The sequence below is a fragment of the Balaenoptera musculus genome, chromosome 1 (genome assembly GCF_009873245.2).
Source record: "Balaenoptera musculus isolate JJ_BM4_2016_0621 chromosome 1, mBalMus1.pri.v3, whole genome shotgun sequence".
NCBI lineage: Eukaryota > Metazoa > Chordata > Mammalia > Artiodactyla > Balaenopteridae > Balaenoptera > Balaenoptera musculus.
This window is the reverse complement of record NC_045785.1, coordinates 183214608-183239798: the sequence shown is the minus strand read 5'-3', so window position 1 is coordinate 183239798 and position 25191 is coordinate 183214608. Positions and strand designations below refer to the sequence as shown.

The 25191-nt window shown below is 45.6% G+C and overlaps 1 protein-coding gene across 9 annotated transcripts in view; it reads right to left on the bottom strand.

Moving 5' to 3' along the window:
• Positions 1 to 24604, bottom strand: part of CAMSAP2 (calmodulin regulated spectrin associated protein family member 2) — a 104847-nt gene extending 80243 nt beyond the window's left edge. For 5 of the 9 annotated variants that reach the window (XM_036846573.1, XM_036846591.1, XM_036846582.1 and 2 more), the window contains exons 1-2: positions 23794 to 24604; positions 5028 to 5287 (exon numbers count right to left, since the gene is read on the bottom strand). In XM_036846573.1, the coding sequence (XP_036702468.1) occupies positions 5028 to 5287; positions 23794 to 23932 (399 nt within the window). In that variant the 5' untranslated portion in view covers positions 23933 to 24604. The remainder of the gene's footprint in view (positions 1 to 5027; positions 5288 to 23793) is intronic. The other 4 variants (XM_036846608.1, XM_036846635.1, XM_036846626.1 and 1 more) reach the window with 1 other exon arrangement.
• Between the last annotated feature and the right edge of the window lie 587 nt (positions 24605 to 25191).

Sequence of the window (25191 nt, the reverse complement as noted above, 5' to 3'; positions counted from 1 at the left end):
AGGGAAGGAGGACGAGGAGGAAGAAGGACTACACGATGCTCCCCCCAGCTCGGCTCGTCCGTCCCACGCTTTCCGTGTGCCCAGCAGAATGGGTGGTAACCGGGGGATCACCATGCACAGTGTTAAACCACCGCCCAGGAAGACCTCATCACAGCTCTGCTTCACCCGCCCTCCGTCCGCAGCCCCGCACACAAGGCTACGGGCGCAGAAGCCAGGGCAGAGGGCCGCGCAGACTTCCAGAGGCACACGGCCCTGCTCCCTCCCGCCTACAGCCCCTCTCTCCTCCCACCCGCTCCTCTCGGCCCACCTCCCAGGACTTCCCCCCAGGACTTCCCTGATCCAGGCAAAGACGAAACTACAGCCAGCCGCCGCCGCAGAGCTGGCCTGAATCCCGCCTGCCTCCGCCCCTCCCTGCGCTGGCTCCGGGGCCGCGTTCTCAGAGCCTCGGCTTCCTCATCCGGAGAGCGGGGACCATACACTGTCCTCTAAGGATTGTTGTAAGATTTAAATCATGTGAGACGGGGGGTGAAAGCTGGAAGCACACTGCCTGGCACAGAGTAAGCTAAACCAAAAGGGCTTCCAGGTGGGGTGCTACATGAACATGTACACAGCCGGATATAAGCAAATCAGCACCCAAAGTGCTTCACAGTGTTTTGCCGGGTTTTGTTTGCTTGACGCGGGCTGGGAAAAAAAAGTCAACAAACCACCACTACCACCACCAAAAACCCCAGAAAAATAGTATGAGAACTTATTCCACGATCCTGTAACCACAAAAAAAGTTACAGACCCTCAGCTTCGGCTCGTAGCCTCCTCTAGGAAGCCCACCCTCTTTTTTAGCCTCATCTCACATTTATGTCTCCACACAGGCAACACTGTAATTAGTGACACGTACGCTTTCAGTTCAAACTTGGGTCAAGAATTCCTTCAGGCCAGTCACCTCTGTCACCCACCCCTTTCCCCAACCACTGAAACCCCATTAATCATTCATCCTCTGAAGCCTTTCCTCATCCTCCCCGGCAGAAATCATCACGCCCATCTGTACGTTCCCAACGCCTATGGCTTAAACTCATACTTAGAGCACTTATTTCATGCTAAGTAGCATTTTTTCCAATCTTCTTCCTCACTGGATTCTAAGTTCCACATCATTCAAGTGGAGGTGTCAGTGGTCAGGTGAATGCACAGACCACAAAACGTAATAAAATAAAGTAACGCTTCTTTACCTACAGGAATGTGCTTCTTGAGGGTAAACAAATATTTCCATCATCCTTCTGTGTTTTAAACACAGCTTCACCGGCCTGCCACTACTACAAAGCAGTGTAACGGACAGCAGCAGGGATGAGTGCTAACTTTCTAGCTTCTGTTTTCTGAATATCCAAAAACTTCCCTTATAACAATCCTGACAGTTCACTGAGAGAACATTTTATGCCTTACTTATCAAATGATTTATCAGCCCACTTTAATTTCCATTAATTAAGCAGAGCGTTAAATCTTTTTGCTACTCATTAAAAGAAAGCACTTCAAAATAAAATTTTTGTTATATGATGATGATTGTTCCAAAACAAGATCTGATTAAATAATAAACGTTATTTTATAAATCAAATATGAAAATCAATCTCCTTATTTCATATCACACATACTATATACATTTACTTTAGTGGGGTTTTATAAATATCAACTCTTATTTCCTACATATACAAACACGGCTGGAAAGCTGATTTACAACCAAGAGTTTGATTCATAAGCAGTCTACGGTTTAGATAGTATGAGTCCAAATATTTAAGTGCTCAAATTTGCTTCAAATTACAGCACTCTAAATTAGAAAGTCACGGTTTTAGCTCATTCCGATTCTAATTCTACTTTTGCTACTGAATAACAGTGTTACCCTAGGCAAATCACTTAACCTCTGTAAATTCTAAGTTTTACATATTTGAAATGACTCTGGATTAGATCAAATTTCCCAGATCACATTCTTGATCATACAAATCACCTTGAACACTTGTTTGAAAATACATGTACTGACCCGTCTTCTAAAGGCTCTATGCTAGCAGCTCTGCCCTGGGGGCCGGGGGTCTGTGTTCAAAGTCCCCACGGACTCGTGTCCCCCAGGCTCCTCCTGACTGGGAAGTTTTCTACCACACACTGGTTTCTGATCTCTAACGCTCTTTCTGGCTCTAAAGTTCTATGGATTTAAGATTTTATGACATGGATCAAATCCCCCAGCCCAGGCTCCTCCTGACTGGGAAGTTTTCTACCACACACTGGTTTCTGATCTCTAATGCTCTTTCTGGCTCTACAGTTCTATGGATTTAAGATTTTATGACGTGGATCAAATCCCCCAGCCCAACCTGATGACACCGAACACGATCCACGTGCAACTTCGTTTTGCTGTGGAGGAAAGTTCAAAAGCTATCATTCTTAACATCTGGCTCCACTTGCTGTACAAGTCCCTCAATTTTCACGCCATCCTACATACCAGAATTTGTGCTGACAAATAATCTGATAGCTAACCTGATCTGGGCCAGAACACACTTCTGGTTGAAGGCGCTCCCCTGTGGTTTCAACGCACACAACTCGCCGTACGTCTAACGCTGACTCACGTGTTAGTGTCAGCTCTCAGAGCCTGTGCTTCCAGCCCTGCAACTGTGCCTGGTTCACATCTGTCCTTTACTCACATATGTGTGACAGCCATCAGGCAGACCACAACTACAACCCCTTCTAGCAATCTGACAGATAACGATTAGGTGCTGAATAAACTTTACTACATCATAACTATCAACTGGCTTTGAAACATAATGCCTGAAAACACTTGCCCATGGATAGAAATATAGAAGAAAACATTTTAAAGGCTATACTCTCAAAATCTGTCTTTAAAAGCACTGTGATAGAAAGCATATGCTCTCCAACGGGTGTTCTCATTTTAAAAAAAAGGCATTGCTTTCAATCCCCACCCACCCCAAGTTAATAAAATCTGGTTAGTCAAACTTGCCTTAGAATGATATTTCCGCTACCACCACACATTTCTTTCCCCCAAAAGGCTGTGAGGCAGCATACAGAAATAAAAGATCTCAAACATGCCAAGATAATTTAGAGGTGGGAAGGGTGGTAGGGGTCAATATATTCAGTACAGTTAAACATACCAGTTTTCATTATACTTCTCAAAGAGCAGGACAAGGCAGGAAACTGATTCTTCGTACTCTAAAAGCAGACCAAACAGTTTCTCAGGAAACAAAGCTTTTACCAGTACTCTGAGAAATTTTCCCACATAGGTCTTAGAAAATAGTTATACTACAGCATCGTCAATCAAAATTTCACAGCAACTGGAAAACTTTAAATCAAACTGTAAGAAAAACTGAAAAGTATACAATTAAAACACAGATCAGTAGGTGCGACACTGCAAGGGTGAAGGTGATGTAGTCAAGCGTGAGTGCCTGATGCCCACAGACAGAAGCCAGACCCAGAGAACCAGAGGCCGTATCATTTACATCACGTTCCTTAAACCTCCTCTACTGGAGTCAGATTTAACAGCAGGATCGATACAGAGTGAAAGAAACCTGACAGGAACGCGATTAGTCGTCTACCAAACCTGTATCTTCACACGCACAAGCTGCACTAGGAAAAATAATGAAGAAAATGTGGTAAGTTTGTTTCACTCTTATTAAAGAGGATCTAAACTAGATAACCTCCTCTAACGCTAGAAGGACCAGGTCATGTGACGTGTATCTTTGGTACCTGAAAGAACGGGTACTGAGCAAACACAGAGACTCAATGTCGCGGACGTGCTTTATAACCATCCATTTGGCCTGAACCGTGGAAGTAAAAATAATCAGAGCAGGAGCGTCCCGCAGTGCAGCGACTGTAGAGAGGTGGCGGTGAGCACCTTTGGGGACACCTGAGTAGAACCTGCTCAGCCCTGGTGCTGGCAAGCCATTCACGTGTATGACGTGCACAGAGACAGGTGCACAACCATCAGGGAGAACCCGCAAGGTGGACCTGAAGCCGTCAGTGAGAGGTGAAAATCTCACATCTGATAATAAACACTCTTAGTTTTCCTTAATAATTCTATTATAAATCTATTAGTAAATTCATTAAATTTTTCTTGAGACATTATTCTCCATTCCTTGAAAGTAATAGTGTTTTTTTTTAAGAAGGAAAATAGGCAGGAAGCAAAAGTGGGTCAATCATCTCTTTCAGCACTATATTTGGTAAACTAATTTTCGTTCATTCTTTGAAATTCTTCAATTTCAAAATTTCATATAGTCTTCTCGTATATCTCTCTCCTTCCTCCGAAGTAAGACAACCAGTCTCATGCAAGAGCATGATTTAATTAAATGTGCGAATCCACTGTTCTAATGCCATTCTCGACGATGCCCAGGGTTCTGTAAACCTGAGCTAAAGCGGTACCGCAGATGGAAGCAGCATACGATGAACTCGAGCATCTGTGTGTCTCCAGAGACTATCATGAGAGAGGCCTGCCTGCTAGTCCCAAGCCAGCGCAGAGCCCTTCATTGTGTGTTTTCCACAAGAACGAATTCAAGTTGTTAAATAAACTAAAATATCTGATATGCAGACATTTACCAAGAGGTCATTCAAGCATGTAAATGAACACTTACAAATCCCATCTCTTTCCTCATGAGAATAAAAGGATGCACTTTACATCTCTTCCAGTCTCTATGATGGAAAAAAGTTTTTAAATCAAAAAAGAAATCACTTTACTTTAGTTGGAAATTATGTAGTTCTTTCTCCCAGGTATTAGAATAGCACCAAACATCCCAAAATAGTTTATTAAAATCTTCCTTAATTTGTTCACTTTGCTATACACCTGAAACACAACACTGTAAATCAACTATACTTCAATTTTAAAAAAATGTTCCTTAACCTGAAAATGAGGCTTGTAAGAAAAAAGGTATTTTTTCAACTCTAGGCAGAGATGACAAACCGATTGTAAAACCTATGTCCCTCTGTATTATAATACAATTCACAAACGTACACACTTGAAACAAAATAAGCTTGGGTGTATAAAGACTCACCATCTGTATGGGCTTCTTGTGGAGATCGCGTTCTGTTACCAGTTTTTCTTGGTCAGTGACATAAAGACCTTTCTGTGCTAAAGCCTGGATGACAGCATCATGGCCCAAAAGGGGTTTTGCAGCGTCGCTCTTGAGGATGAGGCTCCCAGCGCGACAGTACAGCTCGGCCGAGAGAAGCAAATTAACAACAGGCGGCTTAATGTGCTCTTGGTCGTACTGGTCTGTGTAAAACGGCTCTCCAAGCTCCTCTGGCACATTTTCTACAAAGATTAAGGGGAAACAATTTCTTACAAGATTTTTATAAAAGAAACACAGTTTATCTAATAATTATTCATGTCTTAAAAGTTAAGATTCCTTCTAAAAATAATAACCCTTTAACTGAAAAGATGATTTATTCGACCTTGGCAGGTAATCTGGAACGAGAAAGAGATAGAATTTGCCTTTACAGAAGATAACGGTTCCGAGTATATGCTAAAAAGCGACTAGCAAGCGATCAAGGAGAGACGTCTTCTGTCCAGCGAGTCTGCAGAAAGTATTCCCACGTGCACGCTCGAACACGGAGAGCGAGCCACAAGGCTCCGAAAAGCCCATTCCAGTGAATCCGCTCACGTTCAAGCGGTCAACCCGGAAACGCACAATAACAGCTATTTCCGGGGACTGCCAGGCCTCGACGCCTGGGAGTATAGAATCCTTTGCCCACAGCTGCCTAGCTCGCCGCTGCCAGGCAGAACCCGCCCGCCGCGAGCCGTCCCTCTGCCTCCCGCCTGGCCTCTCCCTTCCCGCTACCGCCGCGGTTCACGGAGAACCACCCTTACAAGCCCGCAGCACCAGGAAGCCCTGTTTCCTCCGCCTTCCCACCGACCCCCCCCCACCCCACCCCACCCCAAAAAGCCTTCCTGGGCACCCAGCTGCTCCCTTCGGGGGAGACAGACAGGGCAGCTGGGCGACGGGACGGTCTCTGCGTTTCTCTCTGGCGGCCAGGCCATCCCCCGGGAAGAACGCCAGGCAAGGACGGGCGTCGTCCCCCACGAGGAAAGGCGGGCATCTGAGCAGGAAGCTGGCGTAGAGCCACAGCCACAGAACCTGGCAGCTCTGGCCCGACACCAGCCAGGCCCCCGCCTGCCTTCTCCGGGGGACGAGGGGTCGGGGCCACGCACCACCCATCGCGGATTTGAGGAGCCTCCTGAACAGGCAGCTCTAGCATGAGCTCGGTAACGCCACCGCGCTCAGCAACGTCGGCCTTCCAGAAAGCGTATTCGCGAGCATTAATATACTCCGCAGCAGTTTTACCTTACAGTTTTTGACAAGTCCTATCATTTAGAAAAATATTTTCATCAAATAATAGTATCATAATGATTGCACGTTCACTTTATATATGAGTATGGTTCTAGAAATAATCCTTACCCTCAAGGAGCCAGTAGTCTACAAATAATCTAGACAGACAGGTAAAGTTCAGCAATTCAGAAACTGGAGACAACACTAAGCAATAAATGATCAAGGGGCTTCCCTGGTGGCGCAGTGGTTAAGAATTCGCCTGCCAATGCAGGGGACACGGGTTCGAGCCCTGGTCCGGGAAGATCCCACATGCTGCAGAGCAAATAAACCCGTGCACCACAACTACTGAGCCTGCGCTCTAGAGCCCGCGAGCCACAACTACTGAGCCTCTGTGCCACAACTACTGAAGCCCGCACACCTAGAGCCCGTGCTCCACAACAAGAGAAGCCACCGCAATGAGAAGCCCGCACACCGCAACGAAGAGTAGCCTCAGCTCGCCGCAACTAGAGAAAACCACGCGCGGCAACGAAGACCAAATGCAGCCAAAAAGAAATAAATAAATTTAAAATGAAAAAAATGAAAATAAAAAAAAAGAGAAAAGAAAATCAGAGGAAGCATCAACTCCGGAAGCAAGATCATAAACTTAGTTTTACATATGCTGAGTTTGAAACAATAGCAAAAGTATCCAAGTGGAAATATCCAAAAAGCAGCTGGGAATACAGGACACTGCAAAGAGGTCAAGAGTAGATGTACCAATTTGGGATTTTGGAGACATCTAAAAATATCATCCTCATTTAATAACTGAAAACACTTTCCTTCCTTCATAGCTGCATTAATCAGTAGTGAGCCAGCCTTAGACTTAGTGGCTGCCTCAGCGTGATATGTGAGCTCCGTTGTAATCTACAGAACACGGTGCTGGCACTCACTTAAATTTTAGTATCACAGGAGCTAAATGGAAGCTACTCGTAGAGCAAATTTAAAAGGGGAATTATTTGATTTTAAGATAATTATTATAAAATGTATACATAATAGATTTTTCCCCCCATAACAATAAAACGTGACTAATGCAGGTGAGTTGGTCCCTAAACATTAGCTGTGCAAAGAAAAGTGACTGCCCATTATCAGGATGACAAACTTCACCACACCTGTACATCCGCTTACATTTATTTACGGCTTTTACATCCATTCTCACACATGATCTTTATTACAACTTGGTGGAACTGTCAAATCAGACAATACACAGAAAAATATTAGGAATGTATAATACTTAATAAGGGCCTTTATGTGCGGGCACTGTCACAAACATGCATTCTGTCGTTCAATACTAACAACCCTCTTGCCCCTATTTTACAGATAAGGAACTCAAGAAAGGTTATCTTGCCCAAGGACACATAGCTGATAAATGCAGAGTCTTAGCTCTAAACTTTGTAGCTAAGCAGATTCAAAAATAACAATGGTTTGCCAGGATCACCAAGCTGGAAGGTGGAAAACATATAGCTTAGGGGCTATTTTCATTTTATTATGAGAAACCCACAAATCTAAGTGATGAAAGCGTAAGTTTCAAAAAAGATCTCAATGCAAGGAAAAGGGAAGGGATCCACAGCAAGTCAAAGAATGTTTCAAGAATATGACAAAAACAGATTATTCCACCCCAAAAGAATGCAAAACTGCATATTGAGTATTGTAAAGTAGGTCACTTTTAAGAACAAGTCTTCAAGAACTAAATATGCTTAAAAGAAGACTTCGAAAATGTCCATCATTTTGCCAACAGTACAAGACTATCATTTTTTAAAAAACAGTTTGGAGCTGTATCACATTTTTAAAACAAATGAACTGAAACCACATATTAGAAAATAAACAGGCAAAATCAAAGATAAGAGGTTTCACCCTCCCCCTCACCTCCAGAGTACAAGAAGGTAAGAAATTAATACTTCAGGAAACTGAAACTCCACTCCCAGAATTGCAAAGGGTAAGAGACAAGTTCTTCTTGTGCACCAGGACTTAAGCAAGAACCTACCTTACTCATGTTATTATAAATCCTGACGAGGGCTAAGCTTTGAAATTAACAATCACCTGAAATGCTTGGGCACAGGCAGAGGGCACAGAAACAGTCTTGCTCAAGACACTTTTCTATAAAGCTGAGTTAGTACTAGTTGCATCCGTACACCAGCAAATGACACAGATTTCCTTAAAACAGTGAACGGTCAGGGGGTACAAGGGGAATGCAACTGAGAAATATCACCACTCAACCATGGGAACACTGCCTTATTTTCCAAATCTAAAAATTATGTCTAAGGCAATTACTAAGACAGAATTTGTGAGTTTCAAAAACTCCAAGTAAAAGTAAGCCCTACACCTGGAACTCTAAATTAACCAAAAGACACAAAAAAATGGTCAGTTAACATTTTTTTTTAAAATCATAGTACCAGTAATCAAAAGTTACAATGAGACTTTGCCTATCAAAATGGCAAATAATTTTTAAACCCACTGTTGACAAGGATGTATTAAAATGAGTACCTCACAGAAATCCAAAAAAGAGGGGATATATGTATACGTATAGCTGATTCACTTTGCTGTAGAGGAGAAACTAACACAACGTTGTAAAGCAACTATACTCCAATAAAGAGTAATTAAAAAAAAAAAAAAAAAAAAGAGTACCTCCTACATGACCAGAGGGCAAGGGCCATAATTATTCCCCATAATACAAACCGCAGCATCTTAGTGCCTGATACATGGCGAGCATGAAATAAATATTTGATGAATGAAAATGTTATTATTTTTTTTTAAATTTTAGTCATTAGTCTTGTCCTAAAGGGACTCCCAGATTTCAAATTTCCCCTCAACTCCCAGATTCTGTACTAGTAATCCTAATTTACTCCTTGTACCTGCTTTGAAAAACCTGACAGTTTTCCCCTAGGCCACTCTTTACTTCTGCAATAGTATCCCTCTCAAAACAAAACCTTTCTCAGTTAACCTACATTCACTACCATCAGGAGGCAGCATGACAGAGTGGGGAGAACTGGGGCTCTGGATTTAAAAGCTGTGTCTTACCTGACCCGGGACCGTGAGTGCAGGAATTGTCTGTCCTGAGTTCAGGCTCCCCAGCCTGCGCAGGTGTGCAGCCGTGGCTGCTCTTGCCTTCAAGTTCCTCCACCTCTGGGCCCACCACACCGCAGACGCTACAGGGTGCCACGTCTGTCCCTCGGGGCCTGGGCACCAGCTGCTCCCCTGCCCCTCATCCTCCTCCTGCGGTCGGCCCTTCCCATCGGGAGCTCAGTCAGCGGTCATCTCCCAGATACACCTTCCCTGACCCCAGGCAGTCATCCTGTTTCAATTACTACTATCCCGTAATATTGAGGTTTGCTTATTTCTACCCCCTCCCGCTACGGCGCAGCCTCGAGGAGAGCAGGATACTTTGCTGTCCTCTGTCACAGCACCTAGAACAGTGCCTGGAACACAGCAGGCACTCAAATATTTAAGCATGTACAAGGTAAAGTACCCAAACTGAGCCTGGCCTTCAAAGAAGACACCAGTGAAGTTAGTGCCCCCGCGCCCTCCACACACCCAAGACATGCTGAAGTCACCTCCTCCACTCCTCTCCCTGCCCTGAGAGACGCAGGGACCTCTCCTGAGCTCCAGATCCTCACAACCCTTCACGTCGCAAAGAAACCCCAAACCCAAAACCAGAGCCCGGTTTCTCAGAGACAAGGGCAGTAGGAAACATGGAAAGGGGGGAATCAGAGCGAGCTCTGTGGAGCTGGACTGAGATGGGAAGTGTCAGTATGAACACGTGGTGTCTGACATGTACCTGTGACAGAGGGAGAAGCAGCTGTAGCTGCGTGTCACATCTGCACGTGCGTGTTTCCTAGCTCTGTCTGCTAAATCCCAGCGGCAGTAAGCCTCGCACCTATATCTCAGTTTCTAATACGCCTCCCATTAAAACGAACCAGGACTCCTCCAGAAATGGCTGTTTCCTCCCGGGCTGGAGCAGGAAAACTGCAAGATCAGCTAAGAACTTGTGTGTGTGTGTGTGTGTGTGTGCGCGCGCGCACGCGTGTAAGGAAAATAAGGAAAAGCTAACAAATGATGGGACCATGTCAAAAGGTCACAGGATTCAGCCGGAAGGAGATCCCATTGACCAAATCTGAGACAATCTGAACATCAAAATAAATAATGACAATAAAAGATTATAACCCACTGAATAAAACAAGAATGTCCACCCTGATGTAAACAAATAAATGAATAAGCATGTGAAAGAAAAAGAAGGGAAAACTCTTCCTTGTAGTAGAATACCAACTAAAAATGGGATAAAATAAATGGGATAACAACTGATTCAAGCAAGAATCATTTTGGATGCTAAATTGGTGGGTTTGATGAACAGGGTATTCCAAATTATCTCCCCACAAATTGCTTCGTAATTAAAGATGGAAAATAATAACTTTGTAGCGGAGAGAAGTGGCAGATACCGCCTGAAGCAAGTGATCAAAGTCTGCATCACCAACTGAACGTACATCGTGTGCCCCTGACACAACCCACTGAAAACACAGCACCTCTTCTGCGGTCGTCCCTCCAGGTTTGTATAACTTGAATCCATCAAGAAGACACGTTAGACAGATCCAAATGAGGGACATTCTATAAAATAACTGGCCTACTGTTTTCATAAGATAAAAACACATTTTAATAAAGGGAACAAATCGACCCTGCAGGCTCAGACATTTGGGGGGTACTGAGAACTGGCATTTCCTACCTCCTGCCCCCACCTCCCTGGCATCTCGGCGTGTGAGGGAGGACGTCAAGCTGACCCTGGGAGGAACAGAGGGTAAGGAAACTGTGCTCTATCTAGATATTTCTCCTCTGGGGCTGCCTGGCTGCCCAGTGCTTCATCTCTGGTGCCTCCTGGGCATCCCTGCCCAAGCCCCCCGAGGAACGCAGGCATGCTGCCAGGCAGGGGGCAACAAAGCACACCTGCTGCTGGAGAGACAGGTGATGGAGGTGGCAGGGATGAGAGGGGGTGCGAGGGCGGGTCAGCTGGAGGCGAGCAGGGAGGGAAGGAGGGAGAGTAGAGAGTAGGTGGTCAAAGGACAAGAAGGAAGAAAGCCAAAGAAGATGGGGTGGCACCAGGGGACAGGAGGAGGAGGGGGTCTGGAAACGTCTCCGGTTCCTGGGTCTCCATCACCTCTTGTCTGGGGCAGGGGTCTGTGTACTGTTCCTTCAGACTACCTAGGTATTCTTGCTGGGACACTGCCCGCAGCCACACCAGAATCTCATCATCGTCCCAGTCATGGAGCCCAGGGGCGGAATGAGGGCCCAGCATTCCAGAGAGGGCAGAGGACCACGAGGCAGGAGGTGGCCCAGTTGGTGCCTGCAGGGAACCGCCTGCTTGTGCCAGGGGCACAGGGCAAAGACAGTGCCCAGGGCAGGGGCCTGCCACGCAGCTCAGCATGCAGCTGGGGTGCTGAGGCTTCACAATGTCAGTATCACGGAAGACAGAGACAGACTGAAACGCCGTTCCAGGTTAAGGAGCCGACCGAGACAAGTCTACTAAACGTGATGCACAATCCTGGACTGCATCTTGGAATGGGAAAAAAAAAGCAGCAACACAGGACATTAAGACAATGGCAAATCTGAATAGGGGATGTGGATTAGATAATACGGTGTCGAAGTTAAATTTCCTTATTTTTATAATTTTACTGAGATCATCTGAGACTTAACGTTCATCTTAGGAGAGAGCCTGAAGTATTTAGGGGTAGAGGGTACAGTGTCTCTAATTCTTTCTCAGACAGTTCAGAAAACATTACGTGTGTGTGTCTGTATATACAGACACACACAGATTTATGTGGGGGAAGGGAAAGGGAGAGAATCATAACGCAAATGGGACAAAAGGTTAACAACTGGTAACCCTGGGGAAAGGGTATGCAGGAGTTCCTTGTACTATTCTTATACATTTGAAATGACACTGAAGAGAGTCATGAAACCTCAAAATGCCCCAAATCAATTTTCTCCCCAAGCGTAATCATTCCTGGTGTTCCCTGCATCACAGAAGTACAGCAGCATCTAGGCGTCCCTCAAGCCCCAGACCAAATCCATCACCAAATCCAGCCCAACCCTCCCCTTCTCGCAATCTCGACTCACACCTCCTGGTCCTGGCTCTCGGAACTCTGCATCTGCACTACTGAATTACTCCTAAACTTGTCTTTGCAATGTTCACACCTGTCCCCACTCCAAACCATCCTCTACTGGAGCCAGAATCTGCTTATTTCCCGTAGGCAAACTTGAGCATGTCACACACCCTGCCAAACCTCAGGGTCTTCAATGACTTCTGCTTCTTTAAGGACTCAAAGCCTTCCTCTGACCTACAAGAAAGATGTGACCCTGCCCCTGGCGGCCCACTCGGTTCCTGGAACCATGCACGCTCGCTTCCCCTGCAAAGCCTTGGCACACTCTCGTCACCACTGTTCAAATGCTTTCTCCCTATTCTTTACTCCCTTCCAGATTCTTGGGGCCAGCGATCCATTCAGTTTGGTCCAATTTTCCCCCAGTAAAGGGAAAGAACAGAACAGTTATCCTGCCTTTCCTGTACTTCAGAAAATGTACTTTTACTTCCGAGGCTATTCAATTCTGTTATAAAAGATGCATAAGTTTGTAAAATAGATGTGAAACCTTTTAAGATATTTGAAGTATAGATAAGTACTAGTAAGCAAAAAGTTGTTAATCATGGACAGAACTCAAAGAATGTATCAAATAAAGGTAAGTGATTAGCAGCATATGTATGTTAAACATAGTAAGGAATGGAAAAAGCAAAAGATACCTAATATTCATGAGGTCCCAAGGTGCTAACTATTCATGATACACAAGATACACCAGGCAATAAATATTCATGATATATTAAATATACATGAGACTAAACAAACAATAGGCAATGAACACTAAATATACATGAACACTTAAAATTCATGAATGCTTAACTGGGCCACCCATCAGTGACACACATTCTGGCCTACGTGTGCTCTGCCCAAGGCACACAAGGCCCAAGGCTATTCATCAGGCTTCCCGACAAGCCACAGCTGTGGCAGGCATGCATGTCCTCTGAGTCTCTGGTGGAGCAAGTGTGCGGCCTTGTGTCACTGTGGGCCTCCTCGTTCAAACCTCAGCGCTGGTTGTTGTGACCGTACCATCTGTGGGCAAGGCTGATGGAGCAGAAAGAGACAGACAAAGAACGAGGCGTGGTGTGCTGCAGGATTCGGGGAGGGTGTGTTAATTCACCCCCCCTCTTTCCTTCCCCTCGCTTCTCCCTGTAAACTGATTTAACAATCCATGTGATTTAAGCACTCTGATTTGGTCTGTGAGTCTTCCTGCTCCGTGACCTCCAGGGTGGGTGCCTGAGAGTTTGTGGTGGAAATTTCTCCCCCAGGACACCCAGACATTTAATACAGGGAAGAGAATTCCCACTAACAAACAAAGAAGTCATGACACAAAGAGAAATAACGAGACATTAAGTGCCTCCTGGTGGAAGTACACAAACCTATGGAGTATGCAAAAAATAAAAAAAAAAATCAAACTTGAATCTGTACAATTCTCTATATTTAACTGTCAATGTATAAGAAATACAGGGAACAAAAAGAAACCTGTTAAACAATACCGTGGCGATCCAGGCCGTGGGAAAAGACAGGACAAATACTATGGTTTCTCCAGTAAGTAAACTGTAAGGAAAACAAAATTAGATGGAGGGGGAGCCTATATATTTTAAGAACTTAGAGAGACATACCAAATTGCAAAGGATGGTCCCTATTTGATATTGACCGGAACAAATGAACTGTAAAACAGAAAAGTGGAAACAAAAAGATGACTGGTGATGTGGAGCTGTGTGATGACGGCAGGACCACGGTAAAGTTTAAAAAGGGAGCGCCTGGGGACTTCCCTGGTGGTCCAGTGATTAAGACTTCACCTTCCAATGCAGGGAGTGCGGGTTCGATTCCTGGCTGGGGAGCTAAGATCCCACATGCCTCCGGGCCAAAAAAAAGACCAAAACATAAAACTGAAGCAACACTGTAACAAACTCAATAAAAACTTAAAAAATGGTCCACATCAAAAAATCTTAAACAATAAACAAACAAAAATAAAAAAATAAAAAGGGAGCGCCCGGCTGCCGGAGACACTAGTATGTTTATAGATGCAATGACACGATGTCCGGGACTTGCTTTAAATAACCGGCGGGTGGGGGGGGGGGGAGGCGGTGAGCCGCTGGCCGTGGAGGTCAGACGCGAAGTTCGCTGTCATCGTAGGTGTTTGAGATTTGCCATCGTCACACGGCTTCGTTTGCTTGAAGAGGAAGGAGGAGGCAGGACAAAGGCAGAGAAGTTTCTCTGAGGAGCCCTGGGTGCCGTGGGACAGGACGTGAGAGAGGGCGGGGCGCGGGAGAAGCCTGCCCCCCCGCCTGCCCTCCGCCGACCCAGGTGCGCTTTCCGTGCCGCGGCGAACACGTCCCGGGCCGCCCCGCTCGCTTTCCTCCCCCGCTTCCCCTACACACCTTCCGCCGCCGAGCTGCGAAATCCAGGCGCCTCCGGCCGCGCCTTCACCCCCCAGGCTGGGCCTCCTGTCCCGCTTCCTCGCTTCCCCTCTGGTCACTCTCTGCGGCTCTCCTGTCCTGGGGACCTCCCCACACTCTCCCGCGGGGTGACTGGCACTTACCCACCCTGCGTATCTCCATCACCTCCTCGCCTCTCATCCCCGAGATCTTCTGGGCCCCACGCGGGGCTCTTCCAGGGCCCAACGCACACACCCCCGTCGCGGCGCTGCTCTCTCCCGCCCTCTTTCCCTCGCACACACAACCTGGCCCTCTCCCACTGATCTGTGCCTCAGCAAGGAAAGTCGGTCTTCCCACGCCCCACAATACCATCTTTCCTTCGCCGTGTCCAGCCAACCACCAAGTCTTACCTTTGACGCGCATCCACTTCCTTCCGTATCCATCCGCCTTCAAGCCGCTGCCACCTCTCACCTGGACCATAACAACCTCCTAACTGCTCCCCCTTCACAACCCTTCGTCTCCCTCCAGTGCATTTTCTGCTCTGTATCCAAGACATCTTTTTCCTCGCTGTGGTCAAATACACGTAACATTAAAATCGCCATTTCAACCATTTGTAAGTGCGCTCCCAGAGATCTTTTGAGAAACAGTCTTCCAACAACATTACCAAGTTTAAAACACAAACTGAGTGGCTCAGGGTCCAGGAGGGAAGGAGACTTTCCACTAGACCTAGCCTTTTATACCTCTGGACTTTTGAATCGGTGTCTGTCTCACCTCTTCAAAAAATGTTAAGTGTCAAAAGTAAAATTTCAAGAACTTATAATCAACACCTCTAAAATCTATGTTAAAAAAAAATGGAGGTAGCTAAAAAAGAAAAAAGGATATTTCTGCTGTTTCAAAATCTGTTACAATACAAAATTCTACAAAACACGTAAATTAGAGAAAAATTTACAAGTCAGCACCCTCGTAATATGAATGTCATTAAAAAAAAGAATGGAAAACAAGAAGACAGTTGAAAGAGAGTCTTGAAAGTAGCAGTAAAATGCCAGCAGAAAAAAATGAAACCATCTACTTTGAAACTTTCCTTTGCTGAGGACAAATGTCTTTTAAAGTATTTCAAGCATTTCAAATATTTTTTATTCCAAGAGCCTAAAGTACTCAAAATTTGCTTGTAATTCCCATTTTAGAGATAGAAAATGGTTTGAAGGAGACGGCCGGGAGTGGGAACGGGGGTAGATTCAAAATAACTTTTTAAGATCATACACACACATTCCCAGGAACCTGTATTTGTTAAATATGGAGTAAGGAGACGAATACTTTTTCAGTGAACGGAAATTCTATTTCTTTACCTCAAAAAACCATTTTCAGGTGCTTCATAAACTCGACTAGGCCTAACACTCGGGGTGCAACCGTGAGGGTTACAGAGGGAGTTCGGTTTTCTCTCTAGTGCTGGATTCCCAGCCTCTGTTTTATCTTTCCCAGTTCGTAGTTGAAAAAGTTGTTTTTTTTTTTTAATTTTTGAATTTTATTTTATTTATTTTTGTATACAGCAGGTTCTTATTAGTCATCCATTTTATACACATCAGTGTATACATGTCAATCCCAATCTCCCAATTCACACCACCACCACCACCCCGTCCCGCCACTTTCCCCCCTTGGTGTCCATATGTTTGTTCTCTACATCTGTGTCTCAATTTCTGCCCTGCAAACCGGTTCATCTGTATCGTTTTTCTAGGTTCCACACATATGCGTTAATATATGATATTTGTTTTTCTCTTTCTGACTTACTTCACTCTGTATGACAGTCTCTAGATCCATCCACGTCTCTACAAATGACCGAATTTCGTTTCCGAAAAAAGTATTTTTAATAAAAAGAATTCTTTGAAATTATTAAAGAAATACAATTCCATTCCACAATGGGAAACAGAATATCCAAAGGTAGCCTAAGTGTGAGGTGGATCAATTCATGTTTCAATGTATATGCTTTTTCTTCTAAAGAAGGCGAAACAAATGCTTATTATCATGACTATTCAGCAAGCAGGGGAACTGAGATAAAGACTTTAGGAAAAAGCCCCCCAAAAAGGGAGCAGGTGGTAGAAGGAGAGCTGGAAAGACACTACAGTGTTGGGGTGTCGCCCTTTAACCCAGAATGTTACGTTGATGCAGAATGCGTGTTTAAAAAGAAAAGGAGAAACCATGCAAGGCACAGGAAGGAAAGTGCTAAACGTGATCAGTGAATACAATTATTATCTCAGCAGAAGCACCACGCTGTGACTAACAAATGTGTAATATTAATTTAAAGATCATTATTTGTAATTTACCAATAGAAAAGGTCCATAAACTAGTACCTAAAAAACTAGATCCACTGGGGGGGTGGGCGGGGAACGACCCTGAAATGACAGACCAATGCTAAATATGTTTCCTATTTCTGTACTAACTAATCAAATACAAACAGGTTTGTTGAAGAAAAATTAAATATACTTTTAAATTCCACGAAAAACAAAAAATTTAAGACTTACATTTGAAAGGTTTTCACGCTTTCTTTGTGCCTTCACTTCCAGTATTATACTACAAAGCTATAATGAACTCTAGGAAGAGTATACCACAGAGGTCAAAATACAAACTTTAGTATAATAAAGGTTTTGACTCTAATTTTTGTTCCACCATTTACAAGCTGGATGATCGAGGGCAAGTTATTTAACCCCTCAAAACCCATTTCCTCTTTTATAAAAAGGGCAAACTATCATATTTCCTAAATTCTTATTTTCCACTTGAATATCTGTGAAATCAGGACATGTTGTAACAAATTTGTACTTTAATGTCCAAAAAACCTTTTTAAATTGAAGGTGTATCTCACAGTCTTCAGAGCAGTGATTCTTAAGCTGGGGTCGTACTGGCCCCAGGAGACAGCGGCAATGTCTGGAGACACTTCTGGGTGTTACAACTGGGGAAGAAGTAGGAGTGGGGAATACCACTGTCACCTAGTGGGTAGAGGCCAGGAGGCTGCTAAAATCCTACAATGCATAGGACGGCCCCCTCAACAAGGAAGGAGCCAGCCAGTAGTTCTGCAGTGGGAAACCCTACCTTAGAGTGGCAGAAGAAGAAATAAAATAATATCTACTTAATAGGGTCGTTCTCAGAATTAAAATAAGGCATATAAAATGTTCAAAACTGTACTTAACACAAAGTATGTGCTCAATAAATCATAGTAGCTTTTTCAAAAATCCAACGTGCTTAGGATAATTTATTTATCTACTAAACAAATACCAAATTCCCTAACGTGGCCCTTCAAACAATCCCAATTTACCTTTCAAGCTGCATCTCCCACTACTCATCACATAAACCTCCTCCAATCCTGCTGGTCTATGTTGTTGCACTAACGGCACTTGGGTTCCGAGCTCTGTGCTGGCACACAGACCACGTGCTCCACCCGCCACCCGCATCTGCCACTCAGGCATGGTTTAAATACCTGTAGCCTTTGACACTGTTAATAAGACCACCCGCCTGGAAACTTTCTCCTTCCAGGGCCTCAGTATCTTTACACTTTCTTAATTCTTTTCCTAACTCTCTGCTCTAATTCCATCTTCTTTTCCTCAGCCTCCTCCTAAAACTATTCTAAGTGTTCACCACCCTAGATTCTGTCTCAAATCTTTTCTATCGCTCTACGGTGTCATCTACTTCTGATTTCAATTACACTTTATAGGCAGAAGATTCCCAAATCGCTATTTTGTAGCCTCACCTGGTCAATCATACTCCCTACCCACATTTACAGCTACCTACCTTACTAGATTTCTCAGATAAGGTATCTGGCCAACACATCAAGCTTAAGGTTCCCCAGAACAAAGCTGACTTGCCATTTAACTTGCTGCTCTCCATCTCTGCCAATGGCACTGGACTCACCCTCCCAGTCACCAAATCTCAAAAGCTCAAGTAACCTCATTCTCCTTACAACCTCAGGGGACCTCATCCTCTCCCCATGCACCCCAAATTCAGTCATTTAGAAACACTAGGGGGCTTCCCTGGTGGCGCAGTGGTTGAGAGTCTGCCTGCCAATGCAGGGGACACGGGTTCGAGCCCTGGTCTGGGAAGATCCCACATGCCGCGGAGCAACTGGGCCCGTGAGCCACAACTACTGAGCCTGCGCGTCTGGAGCCTGTGCTCCGCAACAAGAGAGGCCGCGATAGTGAGAGGCCCGCGCACCGCGATGAAGAGTGGCCCCCGCTTGCCGCAACTAGAGAAAGCCCTCGCACAGAGACGAAGACCCAACACAGCCCAAAATAAATAAAAATAAATAAAGAATTAGAAACACTAGGGATTATACCTTTGCAATGTTTTTTCTATCTCTTGCCTCTTTTCCATTCATTTGACTTCTCCCCAAACAGCACACGGTAAAGTGGGCTGCCTGAAATCCGGCTCAGAACACAGCACCGTAAGCTGGGTGGCTCTGGGGGAGTCCCTAACCCTCTGGGCCTCGTCTCCTCATCAGTAACACTGGAGTGATGGACAGTTTCCACCTCTCAAGGCTGGCATGAGGATTAAAATGAGATGACACACGGAAAGTGACCGACACACAGTAAGTACTCAATTAATATTAGCAGCATTTCCGCACAGCTGCTTCAAGCTCTCACAATCTCTTGCCCAGACTCCTACAAGAACTCCCCAAACAGGCCTCTCTGCAATCAGTCTCTCTTAACCACAGTGCTGTCTGCTGACAGCACATCCTTCACACGTGCATGAGAGTCAGGTGTGAGACAAGTTTTTGAGAAAACGTGTTGGGATATACAAAGAAATGAAATAAGGGTTATTTACAATAGCAGATGATTTTCTATTCTGCTATATGTTTTGTAGTTTGTATCAAACTACACGGTATGAAAGGGAGAATGATAGTTGATAAAGTTGAAATGATAAAGTGACACTAGGAATTGGGCCTTAAGTGCCACATTACGAACTCCAAATGCTGGGAATTCCCTGGCAGTCCAGGGGTTAGGACTCAGTGCTCTCACTGCGATGGCCTGGGTTCAATCCCTGACTGGGGAACTGAGATCCTGCAAGCCTCACAGAGCTGCCTCCAAATGCAAGAATTTAGTAAGGAAGAAGGTCATAAAAGGGTTTGCACCCACCATTTTCCCCAAAGCACTTAAAGCAAACTCAGTAATATCACCGCTAAATGGGTTAAGCTGTTCAAATACATTAGACTCAGCACAGTTTAACTTCCCCCTCTTCCGCAATTTGCTTAAAGTATCTAATTGGTTTACAGATTAAAATTCACCTAAACAAACTTATTCTTCATTTGATCAAAACTGTACCTGCATTCTTCCACAAAATAAACTATGAAGATTTGGGTTATTTGGAATATTTTTAGTGTAAAGAAAAAGAATATGATTCCAAGCTCTGATAGAAGACTTCAAATTAAGTAAATACTCTATTTGCTTTCTAGGTATTACAATGCTAGTGCTTTATTTACTTTTTATAGTTCAGTACTTCATTCTGTGCCCAAAATTGATTTCTAGCCATCATTTTAAATGAATTTTCCAACATACGGTTCTAAAATTGACTTCTTTTTAATATGTCAAAAGTTAGAAACTTTCTAACGGAAAAAGACTAAACTGGTGCCTGAAGACCGGACATGTCATCATTAAAGAAGTGATTTTAGTAAATCATAACTTAAATTTGGGCTAATGTTTTGGATGATTAACTGAATACCACTAGCAATACCTCTGAAATATGTTGTCTACTAACATATAACAGTGTCTGCAGCAAATGCAGAAAATTTACAACAAAAGAAATGAAACGTTACATTTTTTCAACTCACTCCATATAAATTTATACTTTGAAAGACTGTTGATTAAAGAATAAACAAAATGTACAAAGATAACATTCTTAATAATATAATTTCTTGTTACTAAGTGACTCTTAAGGTCTTCTAAGCTTGATTTTCATTCCATTTTAAATATGACTTTCATCCACTCTGTTGCCAAGACAACTGTAAGTACCAACAACATTCATCTAAACCATCTCAGAGTGTGTTAAGATCTGCCCATCCTTTAAAGAAAATAAATCAATAAGACTTCTAACGCGTGCTGTGTGCCCATTCTGCACACTGGCAGATGAGAGGCTTACTGTGCAGAGTGGGGTAAACAGCGCAGACTTAAGAGTCAGAAAAGATCTGCACTGGCCCGCGGGATCCACCGCTTGCCAGATGTTTAACCTTGAGCAAATTCATCTGAGCATCTTCCCTCACCTGCAAAATGAGGACAATATCTTTCCAGAGGGATGCTGTGGGAATAAACGAAGCAATGTGTTTGAGGTATCGGGCATACAAGAGGCATGCCTGCCCTCACCAACGCCATACCCTTTCGTCAGACAATCAAATCAAAGCTCATGTCTGCCCGTACTAAAACTGTGACCGTGGGGAAGTTGTTTCACCTCTCTGCACTGGCGTCCTCTCTTTTTTAAATGAGGAGTACGCTACCTACATCACAGAGCTGCTGTAAGTCCCAAATACACGACATAATGCAAAGCATCTAGTGCAGTGCCCAGGCACAACATACATTCCACGGATACTCTGTTCCTTCCTCTTCTCTTCTTCGCCAAGTGTGTTCAACACTTGTTTCTCAACTGGTCCAGGATCTAGTAAACTTGCCTGACAGGTATCCAGGGAGTAGGCCGTTTTCTGGTTAGGAACCCTTGTGAATCCAGGGCAACACTGTGACATCTGTACTACAAGTTTCCTCTCAGTTTCAGAAGGAAAGAAAATATTTTTGCTATTCCCTCTGCCTTCCATTTTGTACACATTGCTTTTCCACAGAGGTCACTATATCAATTTCACTCTTCCCATCTTTTCTAAATACTTAAATAGGGACTTCCCTGGCAGTCCACTGGTTAAGACTTCGCCTTCCAATGCAGAGGGTGCAGGTTCAACCCCTCGTCGGGGAGCTGAGATCCCACATGCCTCCCGGCCAAAAAACCAAAAACATAAAACAGAAGCAATATTGTAACAAATTCAATAAAGACTTTAAAAAATGGTCCACATCAAAAAAACCTTTAAAAAAAAAAAAAACTTAAATAGCTTTCATTTCTCCTCTAAATGGATATTAGCTTCAGTATGCTGCTTAAGTTAAAACCAAAATACATCTATTATTTTCACCACCGATATCAGTGGTGCCAGAAAACAAAAATATACTAACACTTTGTGTTTCCTCCCAGGTGTTACTCTACACATTTAGTTCCAAAGAAATCTTTAAAATCTAAATTATTTCAAAATAAATTTTTTATTATATTTACTCCTGATGCTAGTTTTAAAACCTTTAACATCGGGACTTCCCTGGTGGCACAGTGGTTAAGAATCCGCCTGCCAATGCAGGGGACACGGGTTTGAGCCCTGATCCAGGAAGATCGCACATGCCGCGGAGCAACTAAGCCCACGCGCCACAACTACTGAGCCCACGTGCCACAACTACTGAAGCCCGCGTGCCTAGAGCCCGTGCTCCGCAACAAGAGAAGCCACCGCAATGAGAAGCCCGCGCACCGCAACGAAGAGTGGCCCCCGCTCACCGCAACTAGAGAAAGCCTGAGAGCAGCAACGAAGACCCAACGCAGCCAAAAATAAATAAATAAAACCTTTAACATCTTTCTACTTCAATATCAAAGCATGATAATTCAAATAAAACAAAAGCTGTCATAAACACAAAATCACTGTAACGTGAAGCTTCCCTCAAAACTAATTCAAATAGTTTTCTAAACACTGAGATTCATTTGCTAGTTAACTAAATATGCAGCCCTGATAGTCACCTGTGTGTGTATCCAGCTGTGTATGTTTAAACAGTAAGAATGAATTAAAACATTTACCCACAAATTTTCACGGTCCTAAAATTGGAAATAAGCCATCCTCTTCCCCTCAAAAAAAACAAAACAAAAAAAACCCCTGTATTTAACATCTGGAGAAAAATCTGTAAATATAAGAAACTTCTCAATAAATATTTTACACATCCAATATTTATTAACTAGGCCACAGAAATCTTACAAAATAACTCAAAGTTATCAGATGAAATTACCTTCCATGAGCATCTCCACGTGAGAAGGCAATGCTTTCAGAGCTCCACAACATGGGCTCCTAAAGCAACAGCTAAGGAATTACAACAGGAGGCCCTTTTCCTGTCATTTTGCAAAGACTGGGTAAAGGCGGGAGTGTCTGACGCCTACCGTCCTATACAATTTGTGTCAACAGCACATGCCCTCCAAAAACTCTTCTATTTAAAAAAAAAAAAAAAATCCCACAGTAGGGAGTTGTTGTTTTTCTTAATTTATGAAGCCAAAATATTTGGGAAAAGGAATGTGTCTGAACACGAAGTAAAAATAGGACATGACACACAGCAAGCTAAATATCGGGTTTTAGTAACTGGTTTAATAGAGCCTGAAACGTGTACGGGAGGACACGGGCTTCAAGAATGACGACAAAAATTAATACTGCGCTCCGACAGAGGCCACGGTACAGTCCACGGACCCTGAATCGCAGCCACGGTTACAAATGTCAAAATCAATGTAGTCTGTGTGCCATCCACCTCCTTCCAATAATAACGAAACCAACTCAGATTTCTCGGTGGTGTAATCACAGCTATGACTGTGGGGGAAATGAATGCAGCACGATGAGGAAAATACCACAAATTAAAACCACCCCATGTAAAAACATGACCAAATTGGTCACTGGGAGGGGGAAAACAAAAAACAAAAAAACACACCCACTTTTGCTATCCAATAAAAGGAACCTGGCCGCATCCCACCTGCCCAAATCAAGGGCTCCTGATTGAAGAGCAAACCTGCGTTATCCCCCCTCCTTTCTTCTTCCATCGCGTCCCCGAGCCTGTGCGCGGAGACACGCGCGAAGGGGACCAGAGGATGGGAAACAAAACGGGGACGCGCGCAGCCTGCGGGGACGGAGGGATGGAGGGATGGGGGGCGGGCACCACGTACCTGTCCCGAAGGCCTTGGCCACCAGCCAGGCCAGATTGCAGGCGATTTTGGCCCTGGAGAAGTCGTAGTGGTCGAAGGGCTTGATGGCTGGAACAATGAACGTCCTCCTCCCGTCCCGGGGGTCTGCAGCATCCCCCATCTTCACGCGCTCGGGGCGCCGGCCCGCCCTTCACATGGTGCTGCCGGCCGCGGGGTAGGCGCTGGGGGGTGGGAGTCGGGGTCTGGGTCCAGGCCGTGGTCCGGGCCGCTCAGAGCATCGGCCCCGCGCGCCCGGCCCGGGATGAGGCGGCGCCGCGTCCGGCCGTCCCGCGAGCCTCCCGCGAGCGCGCGTGCGGGCGCCTCCCCTTTGTCTCGGCGCGGCCGGGCCCGGGCGCGGCGGGGGCGTCCTCAGCGGTCACGTCGCGGGGGCCGTCCCGCCATCGCGCCGCCCGCAGCGCCGCCCTCCGCTTGCGGCCCTGCCCTCGGGGCGCCCGCCGGCCGGAGCGCGGGGCCGCTGGGACTCGCCGGGGACGCGGCCGGGGGACTCGGGCGGCCCCCACCCGGCGCAGCCGGAGCCGCCGCGGAGAACGTCAAAGTCCCTGCGGCGCGGGCGCCGACAGCCGTCCCTCCTGGCGCCCGCTCCCCGCCACCGCCGCGCTGCCGCACCGCGCCCTCCGCCTTGCGGACGCCGTCAGCCCGGCGCTCGGGCCCCGCCCGGCCAGCCCTGCCCCGCGCTTCCCCTGCGGCCGCCCGCGCTGTAGCCGCCTCCGCCGCCGCAGCTGCGGTTTTCCAGCTGCCGCACTGGACCGAGAGACGGCGCGGGTCTGCGCATGCGTCCTCGCGCGGCCCGCCCCGCCCGCCGCCCAGCGGGGGTCCCGGCGGCCCGCGGAGCATGCGCGGTGGCGGCGGCGGCTCTGCTGGTCAGCCGAGTGCACATCCTGGCGTCCTGGCCCGGCGTGCGGCAGCCGCTGACCCTGCTGGAGAGGCGGGGAGGGAGGGGGAGACGGGCCTCGCTGTGGCTTTCGTGTTTTCGCGACGCAGTGCTGAGGCACAGAGAACTGATGTTTATTAAAATGCTTATTTGGTGGCACACACTTTGCTGCCAACTTGTGCGTAAACAATTCCATCTAATCCTCTAAGTAACCCGAGGGGGTGGGTGTGATCGCTGATTGCCCACAAAGGTATAGAGGTCAAGTGGGGTGATTAAGTCACACGTGAGGCTTGACCAGGATTGAGGATCTGGGAAGCTCCCCACCGGTGTTGATTTCATGACTTCAGGATACTTTACTCCATGCTCTCCACTTAAATGTCCTCCCTCGGGAGGGGAGGCACATCCATCAGCGCCTCCAAACAAAGCATCAGTTCCTGCACGAAGCCAACCACATGACCTGGCATCCACAAACCCTTGTGGCTGCATTT